Here is a 21,766-nt window from a genome sequence, read left to right as displayed (position 1 = left end):
GCCCTAGTGGTAGAATGCAGAATCTTTGAGTATATGTCCAGGTGTGGTATGGCTGTGTTTTGAGATAGAATGATTTGAATTTTTCTGAAAAACTACCATATTGATTTCCAAAGTGGTTGAACATGTTTGCACTACTATTAGCAATGGAGGAGTGTTCTCCATGCTCCACATCCCTTGTGAGTATGAACTGTCACTTGTGTTTTTGATCTTAGGCATCCTGACAGGTGTAAGATGGAATCTCAGAGTCATTTTGATTTACATTTCTCTGATGGCTAAGGATGTTGGACATTTCTTTTTTTTTAAGTTTTATTAATTGCACTTCATTCACTTTGTATCCCCCCATAACCCCCTCTCTCCTCCCCTCCTAATCCCACCTTCCTTTCCTCTTCTTCACGCATGCCTGTCCCCAAGTCCACTGATAGTGGAGGTCCCCCTCTGCTTCCTTCTGATCTTAGTCTATCATATCTCATTGGGAGTGGCTGCATTGTCATATTCTGTGGCCTAGAAAGACTATTCCCTCCTCAGGGGGAGGTGATCAAAGAGCAGCCAATCAGTTTATGTCAGAGGCAGTCCCTCTTCCCATTACTACAGAACCCACTTGGACATTGAGCTGCCATAGGCTACATCTGTGCAGGGGTTCTAGTTTATCTCCATGCATGGTACTTAGTTGGAGTATGAGTCTCTGGAAAGACCCCTGTGTTCAAGTTTTCTGGTTCTGTTGCTCTCCTTGTGGAGTTCCTGTCCTCTCCAGATCTTACTATTTCCCACTTCTTTCATAAGATTCCATGCATTCTGCTCAACAGTTGGCCATAAGTCTCAGTATCTGCTTTGATAGTCGGCAAGGCAGAGCCTTTCAGAGGCCCTCTGTGGCAGGTTCCTAAAATGCTTCTGGGCTGTTTGAGATTTCTCGGTTGAGAATTCCATTTATATTTAAACCACATTTTTAGGAATTAGTTGATTTTTATTGTTCATGTCTAGTTTCTTGGATTCTTCATCTATGTTAAATGTTAGCCCTCTATCAGATTTGGGTTGGTAAAAATCCTTTCCTATTCTGTTGGTTGCTATTTTGTGCTTTTAGAGTAGGTTGCAACTGGATAGCCATTTAACTGTGCTCACTCTATGATGGTAAACTCCCTTTTCTAGAGGGTTTCTAAAAGTCTCCCCTGATCTAGGTGACCCCAGGTATTGTAAGGAGCTAAAAATTGTCACATAGCCCTCAGGACAGATTACAGGACAGACTTTTCCCTAATAAGGAAAGTGCTCTAGGAAGCATCTAGGAATTCCTAAAAACACCCCACCCTGCTAAGGATGTTATTCCAGCAGTGACCTGCAATTGTACTTGGAGATCCCCTCCCCCATAGAATAGTTAAGTACTGTATTTTCCTTCTTGCCATAGGACCTTAAGTATCCCTGACCTCCTGAACCACTGGACCCATTGAATCAAACACATTCACTTTCAAAATCCCTCCCTCTGCTCAGGGTTTATATTGCCCTTGACTACACAGGAGCTTTTCCACAGCAAAACCATTTAAGATTTGTCATTTATCCTCCTACGGGCTGAGTCTCATAGGGTTTGTCCTCTAGCATGCGGGGCCTAGACCTTGCTGGGCCTGTGCCTCACCAGGCCTGTGACTTGGCTGCAAGCCCACCAGGCAAGAGCATTGTCCTGCACCTCTGCTGTACTAAGCACAGCAACTTGACCAAGAGCTGTAACACTTTCTACCACCATAAGTTTGGAATGGCCTGCTTCCATTGCCACTGGCAATTTCATGCTAAAAGACCTAAACTGTAACATTTTTGTGGAAAATCTTTTATACACGCTGGCTTAGCATCCTTATGCCTCATCCTAAGGTGCTATAGCTGCCCCTGAGGGAAATGGAACCCATTGTCTCTGTCTCAGAGCTGAGTTCCAGGACTCCAGCTACAATCCAAGCCTCTGCCAACAGGAATGACAGGTTTCTTCTCCTTTATTTATATAATTTGTAGATTCAATCTCTTTATGGTGTCCTTGCTTTCATGGATATTTTCTCCCAGGGTTTGTTTGTTTGTTTTATTATTGTTTTGTTTTTGTTTTGATTTAACATTTTCTTTGACTATCTGTCCATTTCTTCCACCTTATCTTCAAAGCCTGAGATTCCATGTCTTCTACTCTGTTGGTGAAGCTTACCTTTGAGGCTTACCAAAGGGTTTTTTTTGTTTTTTGTTTTTTTGTATTGGAGGATGACATAAAGGAAAGGAGATTAATTAGAGGGAGTTCTAAGAGGGTCCACAAGAATAAGCCAAGCTGGGTCTTCTGCAAGGTTTGGTAGAGTACATGAGATATGGAAACAGAGAAGGACAGGCCCATTCAAGTGGTCTGCTTCATGGGTAGGGTTGAAACTGGGGACATTTCACTGTAGGGCATGAAGGTGAGTGAGGATGGGCTACCTGTTTCCCAGGCAGTGGTGGCCTCCAGGTTCCCAGGGGAAGTGTATCTTTTGGTATTTGATGCAACATAATAGGGGTGATGAAGGAGAGGAAATACAGAGAAGTTCAGCTGAATTCCAGAGAATGGAGGAAGAGTGAAAGGAAAGGCCCCTGCAGGTGGTCTGTTACAGGTCTGGGGATGGCACCAGGGAATTGAAATGTAGGACAGTAACTTTGTCCTACCTGCTTCTTAAGCCCACATACACTAGATTACCAGATAGATGGTGTTTTTAGATATTTGTATTTGACACAAAGGAAAGGGCATGGGCTAGAATCAGAGGGGTGCTACAAAGGACCACAGGAAGGAGGAAAGCTGGGTTTGTTGCAGTATTTGGCAGATTCTCCAGGGGATCCACACTACTTTTCTACCAGTCTACAACACTGGATGCTGTGAGAGTAACCCACATGGATGTTGCCGCTCTGATGACCAAATGACTTCTGAGACCTTTTCTAAGAGTAGCTATGTGCATTTGTGATTCCAGGCTGGTTTCTATGGAGGGCAAGAAGAAAGCATAAAAACGCCATAGTTATATTATCAGCAAGGACTCACTGAAATAGAATAAACCTTGTCTTCTTGCTACTGAAAGCCCATGAGAGACTTGAAAAAGCATTTTCTTGAGTGCTATAATTCACAAGGACAACTACAACCTAAATATATTTCTCCAAGAAACAGGAGAATACTCGATGAGTGATTCAAGAATTCTGCAGTTTGAGAGTGGAAAGGTAAAAACAGTTCTAGACAGAACAAATGTTACACACACACAGACACACACACTCACAAACACACCCATATATACATCCTATGTATGCATTTATATATGAACATATTATGGATATACATTTGTATATGAAGCATCATACTTGTCCTATACTACATGTAAAGAAAAGAAACAGCTTCACTACTATGTACAAATACCATCTTTGATCTCTCAGTACCAGAAGCCACGTGATATGACACATTGTGTTTTATGTATCTGAGACACATAGGGTCAGAGAACACTTAACCAGATTCTTTGCTGGTTAGAAATTCACCACAAGGTGGCAGTAGTTCTCAACTGCTTGGGAGGATGCAGAGAATTCACTTCCTTATGTCCTGACTGTGCAGAAGCTAAGCTCTTTCCTCAGTGGCTGAGGGGAAGACTCCAGAGCTAGAATTGTTACTGAGAAAGAACAACACCCTGGTAGCTGTAGCTGACTTGCCAGCCATCACGATTAACACTGGATTTCAATTTCACTGGGAAGAATGATGAAGTCATATGTTCCTACTTTATTCATGTTTCTGTGGCTGCAGAAGGATGGTGAGTTAATATTTTAAGGCCACAGAATAACCAGTGGGCATTACTGAGTCATCTAGGGGAATCGATATTTTATTCAGGTTTTCTCTAGTTACTGTAGTAAAAGAGAATCCTGGAAAGTGATGACCTGACATCCTTTCTCCTTTCTCTCCATCTTTCTGCATAGGGATGAGCCAAGGAGAGCAGGTGGAGCAGCACCCTTCCATCCTGAGAGTCCAGGAGGGAGCCAGCGCTGTCATCAACTGCACTTACACAGACAGTGCCTCAGAGTACTTCCCTTGGTACAAACAAGAACCTGGGAAGGGTCTTCAGTTCATCATGGACATTCGTTCAAATGTGGACAGAAAGCAGAACCAAAGACTCACAGTTTTACTGGATAAGAAAGCCAAACACTTCTCCCTGCACATCACAGACACTCAGCCTGGAGACTCAGCCATGTACTTCTGTGCAGCAAGTACACACTGCTCCATGGGCACCTGCAGCCTGTCCTCAAACCATGGGGCCTTGTCCACATCCTGTGTCAGGGGCCTTCCAGGGCAGCATTTGCCAGTTGCTAGTTTGCAAGTGCCAAGTATAATGTAGACATTAAAAACACAAAATAAGAAAGTTAGCTTCAACTCACTCAGACGATTTAGGACAGTTTTGTCTATCCTTTAAAAAAATATTTCAACAAAGAGCCAGCCACTGAGTTCATGTAAGAGACAGTCCTTTTTCCCCTTACTAGGGAATCCACTTGGAGACTGAGCTGCCATGGGCTACATCTGAGCACGGGTTCTAGGTTATCTCCATGCATGTCCTTGGTTGGAGTATCAGTCTCAGAATAGACACCTGGGCCCAGATTTTTGGTTCTGTTGCTCTCCTTGTGGAACTCCTGTCCTCTCCAGGTCTTTCTGTCTCCCTCTTTTTTATAAGATTCCCTGTGCTATGCCCAAAGTTTGATTATGAGTCTCAGCATCTGCTTTGATACCCTGCTGGGTAGAGTCTTTCAGAGGCCTGCTGTGGTAGGCTCCTGTCCTGTGCCATGTATTCTCCTTCTTCCAATGTCCATGCCTTTAGTCCTTCTGAGTGAGGATTGATCATCTTTTCCAGAGTCCTTCTTCTTGCTTAGTTTCTTTAGGTGTACAGATTTTAGCCTGATTATCCTATACTGTATGTCAGTGAGTATATGTATGTCTTTCTGCTTCTGGGATATCTCACTCAGGATGATTGTTTCTAGATCCCACCATTTGCCTGTAAATTTCATGATTTACTTGTTTCTAATTGCTGAGTAGTATTCCATTGTGTAAGTATACCACAATTTCTGTATCCATTCCTTAACTAAGGGACAACTGGGTTGTTTCCAGCTTCTGGCTATTACCGATAAAGCTGCTACAAACATGGTTGAGCAAATGCCTTTGTTGTATACTTGAGCATATTTTGGATATATGCCTAGGAGTGGTTTAGCTGGATCTTGAAGTAGCACTATTCCTAATTGTTTGAGAAAGTGCCAGATTGATTTCCAAAGTGGTTGTTATACAAGTTTACATTCCCACCAGCAATGGAGGAGGGTTTCCCTTTTTCCACATCTTCTCCTTCATGTGTTGTCACTACAGTTTTTGATCTTAGCCACTCTGATGGGTACAAGGTGAAATCTCAGGGTCATTTTTATTTGCGTTTCTCTGATAACTAAGGAGGTTGAGCATTTCTTTAAGTGCTTCCCTGCCATTCAATATTGCTCTATTGAAGATCTCCTTTTAGCTCTCTACCCCATTTTTTAATTGGATTACTTGTTTGTTGCTGTTTAACTTCTTGACTTCTTTATATATTTGGGATATTAGCCCTCTGTCAGATATAGCTTTGGTGAAGACCCTTTTCCAGTCTGGAACTGTCGTTTTGTTCTGATGAAAGTGTCTTTTGTTTCAGGGAAGCTTTTCAGTTTCATGAAGTCCCTTAGGAGTAGGGGCATCCTTACCAGGACACAGAGGAAGACAATGTAGATAGCCCTGATGAGACCTGATAGGCTAGTGTCAGACGGAAGGCAAGGAGGACCTCCCCTATCAGTGGCCTAAAGAAGGGGTGGGAGAGGAGAAGCTGGAGGAAGAGTGAGATTTGGAGGGGGCTACATCTGGGATACCATGTGAATAAACTGTAATTAATTTTAAAATAAATAAAATTTTAAAAAGAATATTTAAATTTCAAGAAAATAAAAAAATTAAGTTGATAATTTGTCTATTCTTACCTCAGTATAAATGTTGTTAGTTTAATTAATTATTCAGAATAATAAATCAATTTTAATTAATAAACTAATGAGGTATACCTTCAGCTTATCAAAAATTAAATTAAAATATTAAAACAAATAATTTATTTAAAAGAGGTGAATGTTAAATGTTAAAACTTTATTAACAATAATGTCAAAATTAATATATTATTTTAATAAGGTGTGTGCTGTTATTAATTGCAATGTTAACTCAACAAAAATGTAATTGTCACAGTAAATTGAATATAAAGTTTAATATGTAAAAGCAATTAAACTATTTTAACAATTGGAATATATTTTCATTATCCTCCCCTTGTTGCAGCGCATGGGGAATATCAAAGAGCAGGAACCCACTGTGCTGACGAAGAGAAGAGACTATGTGTCAGCCACCAAGATGGGGGACCACATGTCAGCCACCAAGATGGGGGACCACATGTCAGCCACCAAGATGGGGGACCACATGTCAGCCACCACGATGGGACTCTCTATCCCACCACCTCCTCCCAAGGCTCAGCAGTCATTGAGGAAGAGGAGGTGGAAAGACTAGAAGAGCCGTAGGTGGTGGACAAACACAAGGAAACAGTGTTTTCTGTGCACAGCAAGACAGCTGCCCATATGAACTCACAGAGGCTGGCAGCAGACAGAAGACTAGCAAAGGATCAGGCCAGAAAACTCCATCACAGAGAGGGAAGGAGCCAAGGAGCTGATGGCAATTTGTGCCTACTGGGAGAGAGATTCCACTTTCTTTAAAGGTGAAGCTCGTGGTGCAGGTAGGGAAGAGTGGATGGATATATCAGGAGTGGAAAAGTAGATGAGTATAATCAAAATTCATTTGAATAACACTCTCTAAGAACTATAGTAAGAAAACCTAGACAAATGTTTGCAGAGGTCTATTTGTGTGTGTGTGTATTTTTTTTTTCTTGATAGTACAAGCTTTTATTTAATCCAAGCCTTGGGCAGCAGAGGCAGTGGAGGCGGAGACAGAGGCAGATGGATCTTTGTGAGTTCCAGGCCAATTTGGTCTGCATAGCAATTTCCAGACATTCCACAGCTTGAAAGTGAGATCCTTTCTCAAAAACAATCAAATGTACAATTTGAAGGAACATTTCCATATTCTTTGTACATAGCCAGTGTCATCCTGATACCACAATTGTGTGTATTTTTATGTGCACTCATCACATTAAATAACATAGGATACATACAGATCAGGACCATTGGTGATTTCAGGCTTTCATTGGGGACTTGAGGCCTGCCTCCTTAGGGTGAGGTTTCAAGGGAAATCAGCAGAGGGCGCTGCCTTTACAGATGTGGTTAGCATCTCCTTCAGGTGTCTTAACATGACAGACTCACTGTGCAGACAGAGGTCCTTGTCCATGAGTGAGGAGTTTGACAAGGTCCTGCTGAAGACTTGCCCTGTGAGATTGGTGCACTCAAGGACCAAGTGTCATTTCTTCTATGAACATGCTTCCTGACGCCTGCTCAGTTCTTGTGCTCCTCTTCATGCTCAGTAAGTTACATTTTACCCTGAGTGTTAATGATGTCTTTGTCTTACAACTATGACAGCCTTTAACCTTCCTCCTCACACAGAACAGTAATTCCTCCTTGTTTGTTTGTTTTTTAGGAAGGAGCAATGGAGACTCAGTGACGCAGACAGAAGGCTTGGTCACTCTCACAGAGGGGATGCCTGTGATGCTGAACTGCACCTATCAGACTACTTACTCAACTCATTTCCTCTTCTGGTATGTGCAGTATCTCAAGAAAGCCCCTCAGCTACTCCTGAGGAGCTCCACAGACAACAAGAGGACAGAGCACCGAGGGTTCCACGCCACTCTCCACAAGAGCAGCAGCTCCTTCCACCTGCAGACGTCCTCAGTGCAGCTCTCAGACTCTGCCCTGTACTACTGTGCTCTGGGTGACACAGTGAAGGAGACTGCAGGGGAAGCTGCACACAAACCACAGTGCAGGAGGCCTAGGGGAGCAGCCCTGTGAGGGAGGCTGTGTGCTTTCTCCAAGTGCTGCTCACCAACTTCCTGAAAAACAGAAACAAGTCCCAGGTCAAATATCTAGAGACCTAGGATCTGTGGATATTCTGACTGACAGGATGGAAGACAGTGCTGAGAAAACCCAGGCTGTGATCCCTTGAAATAAAGTTCTCTCCCTAACTGGAAGTCTTAACAGCAAAAATCTCAAGAAAAGTCATGAAGTATTCTCCAGCAATCTTCTGTCATTACCCCACAAATTTATGATGCAAATGAGAAACATAGACTGTAGTCTTTAAAAAATCTGCTTCAGTCTCACTCCACAAGTTATTTACATCCTTCCTCTCTTTTGTCCAGGCTACAGAATTCAGATCAACTTCCCATCTCAGTTACTAGCCGATTGCTGAAAAGAGAAACCATGACCAAGACAATTTAAAAGCATTTACTTGGGAGCTAGGTCACAGTTTCAGAAGGCGACTATCATGTTGGCCAGTACAGTGTCAGGCAGGCAGGCAGGCATGGTCCTGGAGCAATAGCTGAGCTTTTACATCTGATCACACGCATGAGGGATGGAGGGACGGAGGAAGGGGGGAGAGAAAGAAAGGGAGAGAGGAAGGGAGGGAGAGAGAGAGAAAGAGGGGGGGGAGACTGACTTAGCCTGGCTTTGGCTTTGAGATTACAAAGCCTACCACCAGTGATATTCCTCTTCTGACAAGGCCACACCTCCTGAAACTTCTTAACCAGTGCACCAACTGGGGACCAGACATTCAGATGTTGAGCCTCTGGGGGTCATTCTCATTCAAGCCACCACACTTCCTGACAGTCTTTACTTAGTGAAGCTGCTCATGAAATACAGCTGTTGGAGCTCTTAAGAAGAGTCTTTGAGAGGCAGGTACTTCTCTGTCCTACACATTGTGTAGGAGACAGCATGATCACAAAAGACTGTCCAGAAATCCCTTCCCCTTAAAGTCTACTCTTGTCTGCCTTTGCAGGTATGTTAGATCTTCATGATGTGGTGTACTCACTCACTGGAATTAGAGTCGGGGTCTCTGATAATTCTTCTGAAACATGGAAAAGGAAGCCAAGGTTTTTATTCATTTCAATTATGTCACCAAAATACTGGTTTAAATTAAAATTCTCTAGTGCTCATATTTATTTCTCTGTAAAGGAAAAGAGATCTGAAATAAAAACAATAATGTCTCTCTCAAAAGATTAATGTTTCTGTACAGAAAAAAACAAAACAAAACAAAACGAAAAAAAAAATAGCATAGAAGTCCATGCTGTCTTACTGGTTGGGGAGCACAATAGAATTCCAAATTCAATTTCTAATCCCCCAAAACTACTTCTAATGGCAGAGAATAGCATAGAACATCTCAGATGAGAGTTTGTCAAACTTAGAACAAATACTAAATCTAAAAAATCCCAGTGCCAAGCATGAACAATTCACCCTCAAGGTGTTGGTCAGGGGCTTCAAGAGTTTCTTCCAAATGAAATAGTTCATCACCATTGTCCTTGATTGCCTCATAGAACTTGAAGGTAAGATATTTTGCTTAGGACATCACACACTTCAGACATAGGACTTGGAGGAATTTAGCTAGAACTGACCTGAAGACTCCTCGCTAAGGATAAATTCTCATAGTATCTAAATGTGTTATGTAAGATTCCAAAGAAGAAAAGCAATAAATAATTCTACCAAAATGCAGACCTTTGAACCAAAACAGTGACCAACATGAAGATATGCACAAGGGTGGAATAGCAGCATTTTCATCTTGGGAGAAACTAACATATGTCTACTGGACTTAAGGGCTGCTCTATAGGAAGTGTTTCTGCACCAATACTGTAAATCCAGTCAACTACCCCGGGATGGAGAGGCCATAAACACTAGAGGAGAACCTATGATGGCCCCTTTCCTAAATCAGTGTAGCTTCTAACAGTATTCAAAATCTATATAATTCCACACTGAGATAAGGGTAGTTCTTCCCTCTCATCAAAGAAATTTTATTTTGAAGCATATATAGGCTTCTACAGTAATGGACAACTGGTCTAGATAGAGAGTAAGTGGCTGTGAGGTCTCTGTCCAAGTTATAAAACAGAGTCCCTTACCCAAGTAGACTCGAGGTCTAAGCCGAACCCAGTGGGATGATCACATGACATAGTCTTCAGTTTTTCATTGTATCCAAAAAGTAAAACATTTTAAAAATCGTTTTTTTACCATATACCCATCAGTTACAATTTCTATTGGCCAGGTGATAATAAAGTTGCCATAAATATATTTTGGATCTGGCTAGGATGAATGACTGAGTTGGACTTATTCATGAAACCCATGACTCTTCATTGAACACATAGATGTTGCCATTGACATTTTACCACCCTAGTTAATGCTGGTTTACATTTTGAGTATTTGCTTCTTGGTTTCCTAACTCAAGGCCATATTGGTTTGTTTTCAGAACATATTTGGTGGGAATCTGTGTCTCTCCAACTGATTCCAACCTTCTTTTCTGCTCTCATTGTTTGCTGCTACCACACTTGTACTCTTAAATATTTGAAGAAGATTCTGTCCTTTGTGTTCTGTTTTTGGCATAAAAATGCCTTACTAAATGGTACCTGTTAAGGTTCTCTTTTTTTTTTCCATTTCTTTTTTTTTTAATTTTATTCACTTTGTATCCCCCCATGGTTCCCTCCCTCCTCCAGTCCCAATCCCTCCCTTCCTCCACCCTCTGCATGCATGCCCCTCCCCAGGTCCACTGATAGGGGAGGACTTCCCCTCCTTCCTTCTGATCCCAGTCAACCAGGTCTCATCAGAAGTGGCTGCATTGTCTTCTTCTGTGGCCTGGTAATGCTGCTTCCCCCTCAGGGGGAGGTAATTAAAGAGCAGGCCCATCAGTTCATGTCAGAGACAGTCCCTGTTCCTATTACAAAGGAACCCACTTGGATACTGAAGTGCCCTGGGCTACATCTGTGCAGGGGTCTTAGGTTATCTCCATGCATAGTCCTTGGTTGGAATAGCAGTCTCAGGAAAGACCCCTGTGCTCAGATTTTTTGGTTCTGTTGCTCTCCTTGTGGAGTTCCTGTCCTCTCCAGATCTTACTGTTTCCCACTTCTTTCCTAAGATTCCCTGCACTCTGCCCAAAGGTTGCCCATAAGTCTTAGCATCTACATTGATAGTCTGCAGGGCAGAGCTTTTCAGAGGTCTTCTGTGTCAGGCTCCTGACTTGTTCCCTCTTTTCTCCTTCTTCTGATGTTCAGCCTCTTTGCCTTTCTGGATAGGAATTGAACATTTTAGCAAGAGTCCTCCCTTCCTCTTAATTAGTTTCTTAAGTGTACAGATTTTAGTAGATTCATCCTATATTATATGTCTATGTGAGTAAGTATATACCATGTGCATCGTTCTGCTTCTGGGATAGCTCACTCAGGATGATCTTTTCCACGTCACACCATTTACCTGCAAATTTCATGATTTCCTTGTTTTTTATTGCTGAGTAATATTCCATTGTGTAGATATACCACAATTTGTGCATCCATTCCTCCACTGAGGGGCATCTGGGCTGTTTCCAGATTCTGGCTATTACAAATAAGGCTGCTACAAACATGGTCAAGCAAATGTCCTTATTGTGTACTTGAGAATCTTTTGGATATATGCCTAGGAGTGGTATAGCTGGATCTTGAGGAAACACTATTCCTAGTTGTCTGAGAAAGCACCAGATTGCTTTCCAGACTGGTTGTACAAGTTTGTATTCCCACCAGCAGTGGAGGAGGGTTCCCCTTTCTCCACAACCTCTTCAGCATGTGTTGTCTCTTGAGTTTTTTAACTTAGCCATTCTGATGGGTGTAAGGTGAAATCTTAGGGTCATTTTGATTTGCATTTCTCTGATGGCTAATGAGGTTGAGCATTTGTTTAAGTGTTTTTCTGCCATTCCATATTCCTCTACAGAGAATTTTCTGTTTAGCTCTGTACCCCATTTTTTAATTGAATTACTTGATTTTTTTGCTGTTTAACTTCTTTAGTTCTTTATATATACTAGATATTAGCCCTCTGTCAGATATAGGGTTAGTGAAGATCTTTTCCCAATCTGTAGGCTGTGGTTTTCTTCTGAGGACAGTGTCCTTTGCTTTACAGAAGCTTTTCAGTTTCATGAGATCCCATTTATTGATTGTTGCTCTTAGAGTCTGTGCTGTTGGTGTTCTGTTCAGGAAGTTGTCTCCTGTGCCAATGAGTTCAAGACTCTTCCCCACTTTTTCTTCTAAGCGGTTTAGTGTGTCTAGTTTTATGTTGAGGTCTTTGATCCACTTGGACTTTAGTTTTGTGCAGGGTGATAAGTATGGATCTATTTGCATTTTTCTACATGCAGACTTCCAGTTAGACCAGCACCATTTGTTGAAGATGCTGTCTTTTTTCCATTGAGTGGATTTAGCATCTTTGTCAAAAATCAGGAGTCCATAAGTGTGTGGATTTATGTCAGGGTCTTCTATTCAATTCCATTAATCCACCAGTCTGTTTCTATGCCAGTAACATGCAGTTCTTAGTATTGTTGCTCTATAGTACAGCTTGAATCAGGGATGGAGATAAGTCCTGAAGATCTTTTACTGTAGAGAATTGTTTTAGCAATTCTGGGTCTTGTTGTTCCATATGAAGGTGAGAATTTTTCTTTCAAGGTCTGTAAAGAATTGTGTTGGTAATTTGATGGGAATTGCATTGAATCTGTAGATTGCTTTTGGTAAGATGGCCATTTTTACTATGTTAATCCTGCTAAGCCATGAGCATGGGAGATCTTTCTATCTTCTCATATCTTTTTCTAATTCTTTCTTCAGAGACTGGAAAGTTTTTTCATACAAGTCTTTGACTTGCTTGGTTAGGTTCACACCAAGGTACTTTATATCCTTTGTGGCTATTGTGAAAGGTGTTGTTTCCCTAATTTCTTTCTCAGCCCTTTTGTCCTTTGTATACAGGAAGGCTACTGATTTTTTTTTTTTAGTTAATTTTGTATCCAGCCACTTTGCTGAAGGTGTTAATCAGCTGTAGGAGTTCCCTGGTAGACTTTTTGGGATCACTCTATACTATCATATCATCTGCAAATATTGATACTTTGACTTCTTCCTTTCCAATTTGTATCCCCTTGATCTCCTTCAATTGTCTTATTGCTCTAGCTAGGACTTCAAGCACAATGTTGACAAGATATGGAGAGAGTGGACAGCCTTGCCTTGTCCCTGATTTCAGTGGGAATGATTTAAATTCCTCTCCATTGAGTTTGATGTTGGCTATAGGCTTGCAGTATATCGCTTTTACTATGTTCAGGTATGTGCCTTGTATCCCTGATCTCTCCAATACTTTAAACATGAATGGATATTGGATTTTGTCAAATGCCTTTTCAGCATCTAAGGAGATGATCATGTTGCTTTTCTCCTTCAGTTTGTTTATTCAGTGGATCACATTGATGGATTTCCATATATTGAACCACCCCTGCATGCCTGGGATGAAGCCTACTTGGTCATAGTGGATGATGTCTTTGATGTGTTCTTGGATTCGGTTTGCAAGTATTTTGTTGAGTATTTTTGCATCAATGTTCATGAGGGAGATTAGCCTATAATTCTCTTTCTTTGTTGGGTCTTCTGTTAAGGTTCTCAATGACCACTTTTTGACAGATCACATGAGTGAGAGAAGAGGGTGGAGAAAAGAAGGCAGAGGGATGGAGAGAAGGGGAAAGGGGAAGGGGAGAGTGAAGAAGAAGCAGATAGAGAGGGAAAGAGACTAATTGGTATAAGTTAACACCCAGAATCCTGCTACAGTGAAAAGTGTGAGAGTGGAATTGGAATCACTCCTGTTGTCTGTTGTTCATGCATGGCATAATCTCCTCCTGTGGGCAGGACTTTGATTATGGCAGGTGAGGCTTCAAAAATATGAAGTATTTTATAAGAACTTCCAAGGAACTGCATAGTACTAAGTCTCTCATCACCTTGTGTTTTCCTGAATTTGACTTTGAGTTCATCAAAGTGAATCTTGGCTGTGATGGGCTTGGTTTTGTGTACTGTACTCTTACAATATTTATTCAAATCCATACTTCCTAATTTACCTCTTCCTGTGAAAATCTGCAATACTTCTAGAAACACCAATCATATTTTTTTCTCAGACGTTTTGATGTCATTGTGTAGAACTCTATTACTATTCTGTATTCTGAATACTACGTTCTTGGCACTTGTTTTGAAATGTGTAGTTTTCTCATTCTAAAATATTTTTCTCCAATTTCAGTTCATAACTTTATATTCTTATTTTTAAAACCCACAAGTTTTACACTTAGAAAGCATAAACCGTTTCCTGTTTATGACCAGAACGCCTTGGAATTTACCCTGGGAAGGCAGCAAGGACAGTGGGAAGTCCACTGCCACTGTGAAATTCTCATTTCTCAACTGGGCTTCTAGAGGACACTCATTTCTAAAAAATGGAAGAGCTACATAAACTCCATTTTTGCTTCATTTTAGGATCAGGCCTCACTTTAAAAGAAAAACGATGCCCTGGGTCACCAATTCAAGGAACAAAACCAGAAAATTCCTCACCCATGAAACAGCTTGGCTATGACCACAAGAATGGGAAGGTATCTCATCTCAGGATGGAGCATCTATACTGGGCAACCTTATTTTATCTTATAGTAGAACATTCATGGTACAGAAAAATATCTAATGTTCCTGAGGTCTGTAGATAGCTCACTCAATGTTAGTTATGTTAGTTAGCCAATCACTTTGAAACAGGCTCCCCTTGCTAAATGCCTCTCAATCTTGTAACTGCTAAGCTGGAAATTTCCAGTCCTTGTTCCAACCCTAATGAAAACCCTGCCTTTCAGCTGCTTGAGGCTCTCCTCCCTGATCCACTGCCTTGGTGACAGTTGGGAGTGTGAGTATAAGCCCTAATAAAGCTCCTTGCTCTTGCATATTTGGCCCGGCTCCTGGTGGTCTTTAGGGACCCTGAGATCTGGGCATAACAAAAAGCAAATGGCTTTTCCATAGATTAGAATAAACTCAGGAACCTTCCTTCTCAGTCCTACCATGCCATCCTCCTTCCACTTAATGCAACCCTGATCCAGTGACCACTTTTGACATTATACCCATGTTCTGTCACACTATCTTCTCTCTTAAGCTCCTTCCTCTTGCCCTAAAGCCCCATTTTTTTGTTTTATGTTTTTTTTGTTTTTAGACTTTTTTTGGGAGAACAGGATATATTAGGTTTTGGGAGGAGCACAGTGGTGGTGGTAGTTGTGATCTGAATACATTATGTTAATGAATGAAATTACTGAATAGTTATTTTTTAAAACCTCCTCCACTGTTTTAGTAGGTGTTCTCACAGAACATATTCACACATATAGCAGAGGTACGCCAAAGGAAAGAAAGTGTCTCTTCCTAAACATCTCTCCAATGTTTGTAGGATGAAGGTATCAAAGCCTCCTGAAGCACAGAGCACCCTCTGTCTTCCTCTCCCACTCTTCAGGCTTTATTTGCTTCCTAGGAATCTCCAGGAGGAGGGAGCTGCTTCCTGCTCCCCTTGCTGACCTTGCTGAGCATCCTGGGCCTCGAGTGCTCTGTGAGTGTGTCTCTGCTTTAGTCCATCTTCACAGAAAGAGCACAGTGTGGCTTCACTCCGGACAGAGACCCACCTGTGGCTGAGTCCACACAGCACTGATGTAGCAGAAGGATGCAGAGCCCAGGGATGCTCCAACCTGATGGCTGCATCTGCGCATGTGCTGCAACCACTCTGGCACTGAGGAGCAGCTGCTCATCCCTTGTCCCTCAGGGTCTTTCCTGCATAGATGTCAGCCTCACCTGGGTCACTCTCACGTTGGTTGTTGTCTTGGACCTGATTGCAGTGTGTTCAGTGGTGATCACAGTTTTTTCCATGCCCTCTTTAGGAAAGTTCAGAGAGATAGTGGGGAAAAAGCCAAGAGATGGATTGCTAAGTTAATGGCAGTAAAACTGGTGAAAACAATGAGACTGTTCCTGATAGAGAATGAGAAATGATGGCAGCTGGAGCCCAGAGCAAGATGTTTGTCAAGTCTTTCTGGGAAGAGCCGGCTGATACTGTTTAGCACCAACAAAATTCCAAGGAATGATGGACAGGGCTCTACCTTTGCAGCCTGAGATAGCAGGACTGTCCCTAAACTTAGAATTTTCTTGTTTCTTTGCCTGAGTTTTGTTTGAAAGTTTTCCGTTACATTGAAATGAAACTGAGATGAAATATTTGAGCAGAAGGGTGATGGCCCCTGCCTTTAAATCCCAACAGGAAGGATACAGAGACAGGGGGATCTCTACATTCTAGATCAGCCTGATTTACAAAATGAAATCAGGATGGGAACCCCCTGCTGGTAAAATGAAGCCACTTCCCAGGTCTGCATGCAGGAATAAAGGTTTTCAGGTTAAATTTTCCTCTTGCTATTAGCTCAGGTTGATGTTTTTACAGGCTGGATGCCACCAGCTCAGGCTTTTCCTGGGTTACTGCTGTCAGTGGTTCTGTTTGGTGATATAAGGTCCCAAAGTTATTTTGGGAGAAAGCATGCAAGCTGCATACCTCTTCCAGCCAAAACCTACTAAATGCTGATTGAGGTGAGAAGCCTCACTGTGCTGGCTGCAGCTTATCCCTCCAGACAATGTCCCCCAGGCATTCTCTTGGGGGACCGGTGGCAGTCATGCCTGGCACAAAGAGACGCAGGAGACCAGTGATGGCAGCAAAATATACATACACCAGCAGCCTAATTAGGTCCACAAACTCAAAGGCAACAATTCCTATGTTTGAGAGGCATAACTTCCAATCCATGTGGAGGAAAGAGTGGGTTGAAAAGAGCTGCAACAAATGTAGAAAACCAGGCCCAAACCTCTAAACAGGTACAAGGTGCCTGGGGAGTGCTTAAGCATTCAAGGTAGAAAGGAGTTTATATAGAGTTTGCTTAAAAGGAAAAGCCTTTTCTGTTGCTCTGCGGGGCAGGCAGATGTGAGGCTCTTCCATGGGGTGGGGTGGGGATGGGGTAACAGGTGGAGGATTGGCGTGATGCAACTGGGACCCAAAGGAGGATATTTGGATCTATAAAGTATTGTTTTGATTTCAACATGATAATGATTGTATGTTCAATGCTAATAGTACACATCCTCTTTGAGAGAAGTCAAAACGGAACAGATCTAGGTAAAGGAGAGACTGTTAAGTTAAATCAGTCTATAGTTATATGACTTCAAACTACAGAACAAGTAGGTAACTTATATTGCTAATCTTGCTATAAGAAAATAGCTCTGAGACTGGCCCAGACATGAATGCCTGCACATAGCCAGCAATTCCTGTTGGCTACAGAATAACCATGACTTAATATTACATGCTATGTTGCATGAATGAAGATTTACAGATATCTTTCTTCTACTCATACAAAGAGCAGAGAACCATCCTTAATTGAGGTTCCCTCTTTTCAGATGACTTTTTCTTATGTCAAGCAGACAAAAACTAGCACAAGTTGACTCTTTGTCTTCTTGACTCATAAACCATCACCACAAAACCCCTAACCTTCCATGTTTTATTTGTTCCCCAAATGCAATGTTTATACTACAACATAAAGTTTAGCATATAAGATTTAGTTCAAGTTTAAAATGTTCAATGTCTCCTAGGAATATATCCAAAAGAGGCTCAAGTACACAATAAGGACATTTGCTCAACCATGTTTGTAGCAGCCTTATTTGTAATAGCCAGAAGCTGGAAACATCCCAGATGCCCCTCAACTGAAGAATGGATACAAAAATTGTCGTACATCTACACAATGGAATATTACTGAGCAATGAAAAACAAGGAAATCATGAAATTTGCAGGTAAATGGTGGGATCTGGAAAGGATCATCCTGAATGAGCTATTCCAGAAGCAGAAATACACACATGGTATATACTCACTCATATAGACATATAATATAGGATAAACCTACTAAAATCTGTACACCTAAATAAACTAATCGAGAGGGAGGACTTTGGCTAAACTGCTCAGTCCCCACTCCGAATGGCAAAGAGGATGGACACCAGAAAAAGAAGAAAACAGGAAACAATTTAGGAGCCTCCCACAGAGGGCTTCTGAAAGGCTCTGCCCTGCAGACTATCAAAGCAGATGTGGAGACTTATGGCCAAACTTTGGGGAGAATGCAGGCAATCTTATGAAAGAAGTGGTAAATAATAGTAAGATCTGGAGAGGACAGGAGGTCCACAAGGAGAGCAACAGAACCAAAAAATTTGAGCACAGAAGTCTTTCCTGAGACTCATACTCCAACCAAGTACCATGCATGAAGATAACCTAGAACCCCTGCACAGATGTAGCCCATGGAAGTTCAGTGTCCAAGTGGGTTCCATAATAATGGGAACAGGAACTGCTTCTGACATGAACTGATTGGTCTGCTCTTTGATCACCTCCCCCTGAGGGGGGAGCAGCCTTACCAGGCCACAGAGGAAGACAATGCAGCCACTCCTGATGATACCTAACAGACTAGGATGAGAAGGAAGGAAAAGAAACCCTCCCCTACCAGTGGACTTTGGGGAAGGGAGTGTGTGGAGAAGGGGGAGGATGGGAGGGATTGGAAGGAGAGGAAGGAGGGAACTAGAGGGGGGATACGAAGTAAATAAAGTATAATTAAAAATAAAAAATAAATAAATAAAAAAATGTTCAATGTCTCTTTAAAAGTTTTCAATTCTGGTCTCCTATAAAAATCATATATATATATATTTACATATATACTTATATTTATATATGTATGCATGTATATATTTATATTTCCCACCCATCGGTAGACCCCTATTTTGTGGTGTGGTGTGGTAATTGTGTGTTACTGATTTTTGTGTATATAGTGTTGTGAGCATGTGTGTGTGTAATGTGTTTGTATGACCTTTTGTATTTGTGTGTGCATGTAATGTGTTTGTGTGTACTTATGTGTGAATTGTATGTGTGTGTGTATGTGTAGTGTATATTCAATATGTGTCAGTGATAAGTCTGATGTGAGCATGTGTGATGTGTGTGTGTGATGTGCGAGTATATAATATGTGTATGTTCATCTGTGTGAGGGATGTGTGTGTGTTTCCATATAATGTGTGTATATTTGTATATTCATCTGTGTGAGTGAGGGTATTCATGTGCCCGGGTGCATGTATGATGGTCAGAACAGCTTGAAGTGTGGGTCACATTCTTCATTGTTTGAGATAGATTTCTTCTTCAGCAGTTGAAGGAATTTCCCCCTGAAGAGCTTCCAGACATCTATTCTGTCTTTACTTCCCAAGCTGCTGTAGAACCTTCTCAATCTTCCCAGTGCTATTACCCTTGTATATAATTCCTCAAGTTGTGGTGACAGTCAACCATAAAATCATTTTCACTGATACTTAATAACTGTAATTTTTCTGACTATTATGGATTGTAATGTAATTATCAGACAGACCTTAGAAAACCCCTGTGATTCAGTCACTCAATCCCCCAAAGAAGTCAGGACCCACATGCTGAGAACTGTTGTTGTAGAAGAAATAGCTGCCATGTGCTGTGTCCAGCCTTACGTGAGCTCTGGCCATCTGATCTCAGGCCTCCCTTTTGTGTGCTAAGTGCTGTCAAACATTGAGCCACCTCATAGCAGACTTGCTAATGTTCTTAAATACGAATGTGAATTGCTGGTCTTGGTTTTGGATGTGCTTGCTTCAATCAAACTTCAGTATGACTCTACCTCCTCCCTTCTTCTGGAAGTTCTGGTAACTCTGGGTTCTGAGATGATCTTCATTCTTCTAACACTTGTGGATTTGAGTTTATTCTCCTTTATACTGCTGTCCTTTAAATTGTGGGGTAAATTGAGAGAAATAGGAACACTCACACACACATATACTCATCCTCCACAGGCTCATTCATAAACTATAAAATTGACAGTGAACATAAACCATCTCCAGGAAAGACAATCCCTGGGGAAGGAACAGATGAGAGAAGACCCAAGAGAAGAACTGATTTTCTTCCTAGAGTCAAAGAAAATGTGCATTCTGATTTAGTCAATGCATTCCATTGGCCCAGAAAAAGTTTTAATCTCAGGTTTCCTTACTGGAGGACAGTAATGTCAGCAGCCATGGAATTCTCCAGGTTTTAGCTCCTTTAGCTCTAGATGTAAAGCTTTCCCATCTGGAGTCAAAACTTGTCATAGAGAGCAGAGGTAATCTAACATCATGTGTTTTCCTGTTGCCTCAGTGCTGCAGAGCATCCACCAATGGCGATGTCTGTACCATCAGGCATCATCACCATGGCTGTGGTGGCCATTCACACCCAGCCTGAGACAATTGCATCTGAAGTCTGGGGATCATTTCATAACCTGGTTTTGCAAGGAATATTAACAAGCCATCTATTTCCAGGGAGTTCTATAACTAATATCTCATAATAGATTAGAAAAAGAAGCAATTGCATTGTGAAGGTTTTGCTTGCCTGTGAAATAAGAACACAGCAGGCGACAGGCTGTGGACCCTCCGGACATTTGGTTCCTCGTTTCCCCTCCAGAGGGCGCTGCAGCACGCACTAGTGTTCTTTCTTCCTTTGAAGGTCTTCACCACCTGCTAGCATCTCATCCTTTCTTTGCTGCTGCCTGAGTTTATAGCAAAGACAAGTGACAAGGATCAGACACTCTAAAGCTTCCAGGCTTGTGTTAGCAGCTTCACTGTTTTTACCTGAGCAGGAGACTTCTCCAGCTGACCCTTCTCCTCACCTATTTTCAAGCTCTTTCTTTCTTCAGCCACTTTCCTACAATCCTGTTCCAAATTAGAGCTGCAGTCTTCCCAAGGCTCAGCCATGCGCCTGGCCATCCTCCCGTTGCTGGTGGTACACTTTATCCTGAGTGAGTACAGCTGCCTTATGGTCTCTGCATCCTAGGATTCTGACTGTCCTCAGTGAAGTCTGCACTATAATTACTGCCTACTATTCCCTTCCAGGAGACACCAGCGCTCAGTCAGTGACTCAGCCTGATGCTCAAGTCACTGTCTCTGAAGACGCCTCTCTGCAGATAAGATGCAACTATTCCTCCTCTGTGCCACCTAGCCTGTTCTGGTATGTCCAGTACCCACGGCAGGGGCTGCAGCTGCTCCTCAGGTACTACTCAGGAGACCCAGTGGTTCACGGCATGAACGGCTTTGAGGCTGTGTTTAGCAAGAGCGACTCTTCCTTCCACCTGAGGAAAGCCCGTGTGCACTGGAGCGATTCAGCTGTGTACTTCTGTGCTCTGAGCGCACAGTGTCTGGGGCTGCAGGGGGAGCTGAACACAAACACCCATGGCAGTGGGTACTCATTCTCACTATCTCCCTTCATGGTCTTTGAAACATCTTTTTCTGTGGCTCTGCTTCTTTCTGGGATGCCTGGACAGCACGGGTAGCCGAGCCAGGAAGGAGAGTGTTAAATCTGGAAAGTGTGGGCTCTGCAGGATTCCATTCCAGCTGGGAGTGCCTAGAGGGGAAGACTTTCTCCTAGGATAAATCAGTTACTCTTAGATGATATTTAGTGAAACAGCTTATGCTCGCCTTTATTGATAAAACAGCTCAAGTCCCCGTGTGTTCATGCATATGTATGTGTGTGTGTGTGTGTAACAACTTATGTGTATGCATCTTTATTCCACAGTGAACAAGAGTGGACCTCGGGCACTGAGAAGTTTTGGGGGTGAATGCATTTAATTGGTTTTGGCTAAGGTGTTGGCAGTGCTCTGTTTTCATCTAGGTGCCAGATATGTGAATACCTGACCACCGTGGGGGTGTCTCAATGCTACGTGATAAGAGGTGGGCATGGTAACAGGGAG

The 21,766-nt window shown here is 42.1% G+C and overlaps 3 gene segments (V, D, J or C); all 3 read left to right on the top strand.

Annotated features, from left to right (window-relative positions):
• The first annotated feature begins 3,709 nt into the window (after positions 1-3,709).
• Positions 3,710-4,343, top strand: LOC110544717 (T cell receptor alpha variable 13-1-like). The segment is given in 2 exon segments: positions 3,710-3,764; positions 3,928-4,343. Coding segments are annotated over 2 exon segments (471 nt in total).
• Positions 4,344-7,452: 3,109 nt separating this feature from the next.
• On the top strand, positions 7,453-7,986 carry LOC110544360 (T-cell receptor alpha chain V region CTL-F3-like). The segment is given in 2 exon segments: positions 7,453-7,504; positions 7,619-7,986. Coding segments are annotated over 2 exon segments (420 nt in total).
• Positions 7,987-20,772: 12,786 nt separating this feature from the next.
• Positions 20,773-21,349, top strand: LOC132656273 (T-cell receptor alpha chain V region PHDS58-like). The segment is given in 2 exon segments: positions 20,773-20,818; positions 20,913-21,349. Coding segments are annotated over 2 exon segments (483 nt in total).
• The last annotated feature ends 417 nt before the right edge of the window (positions 21,350-21,766 follow it).

The sequence above is a fragment of the Meriones unguiculatus genome, chromosome 9, assembly GCF_030254825.1.
Source record: "Meriones unguiculatus strain TT.TT164.6M chromosome 9, Bangor_MerUng_6.1, whole genome shotgun sequence".
NCBI classification, from domain to species: Eukaryota; Metazoa; Chordata; class Mammalia; order Rodentia; family Muridae; genus Meriones; species Meriones unguiculatus.
Note: the sequence above shows the minus strand (reverse complement) of the source record. Positions and strands in the feature narration are given on the sequence as shown.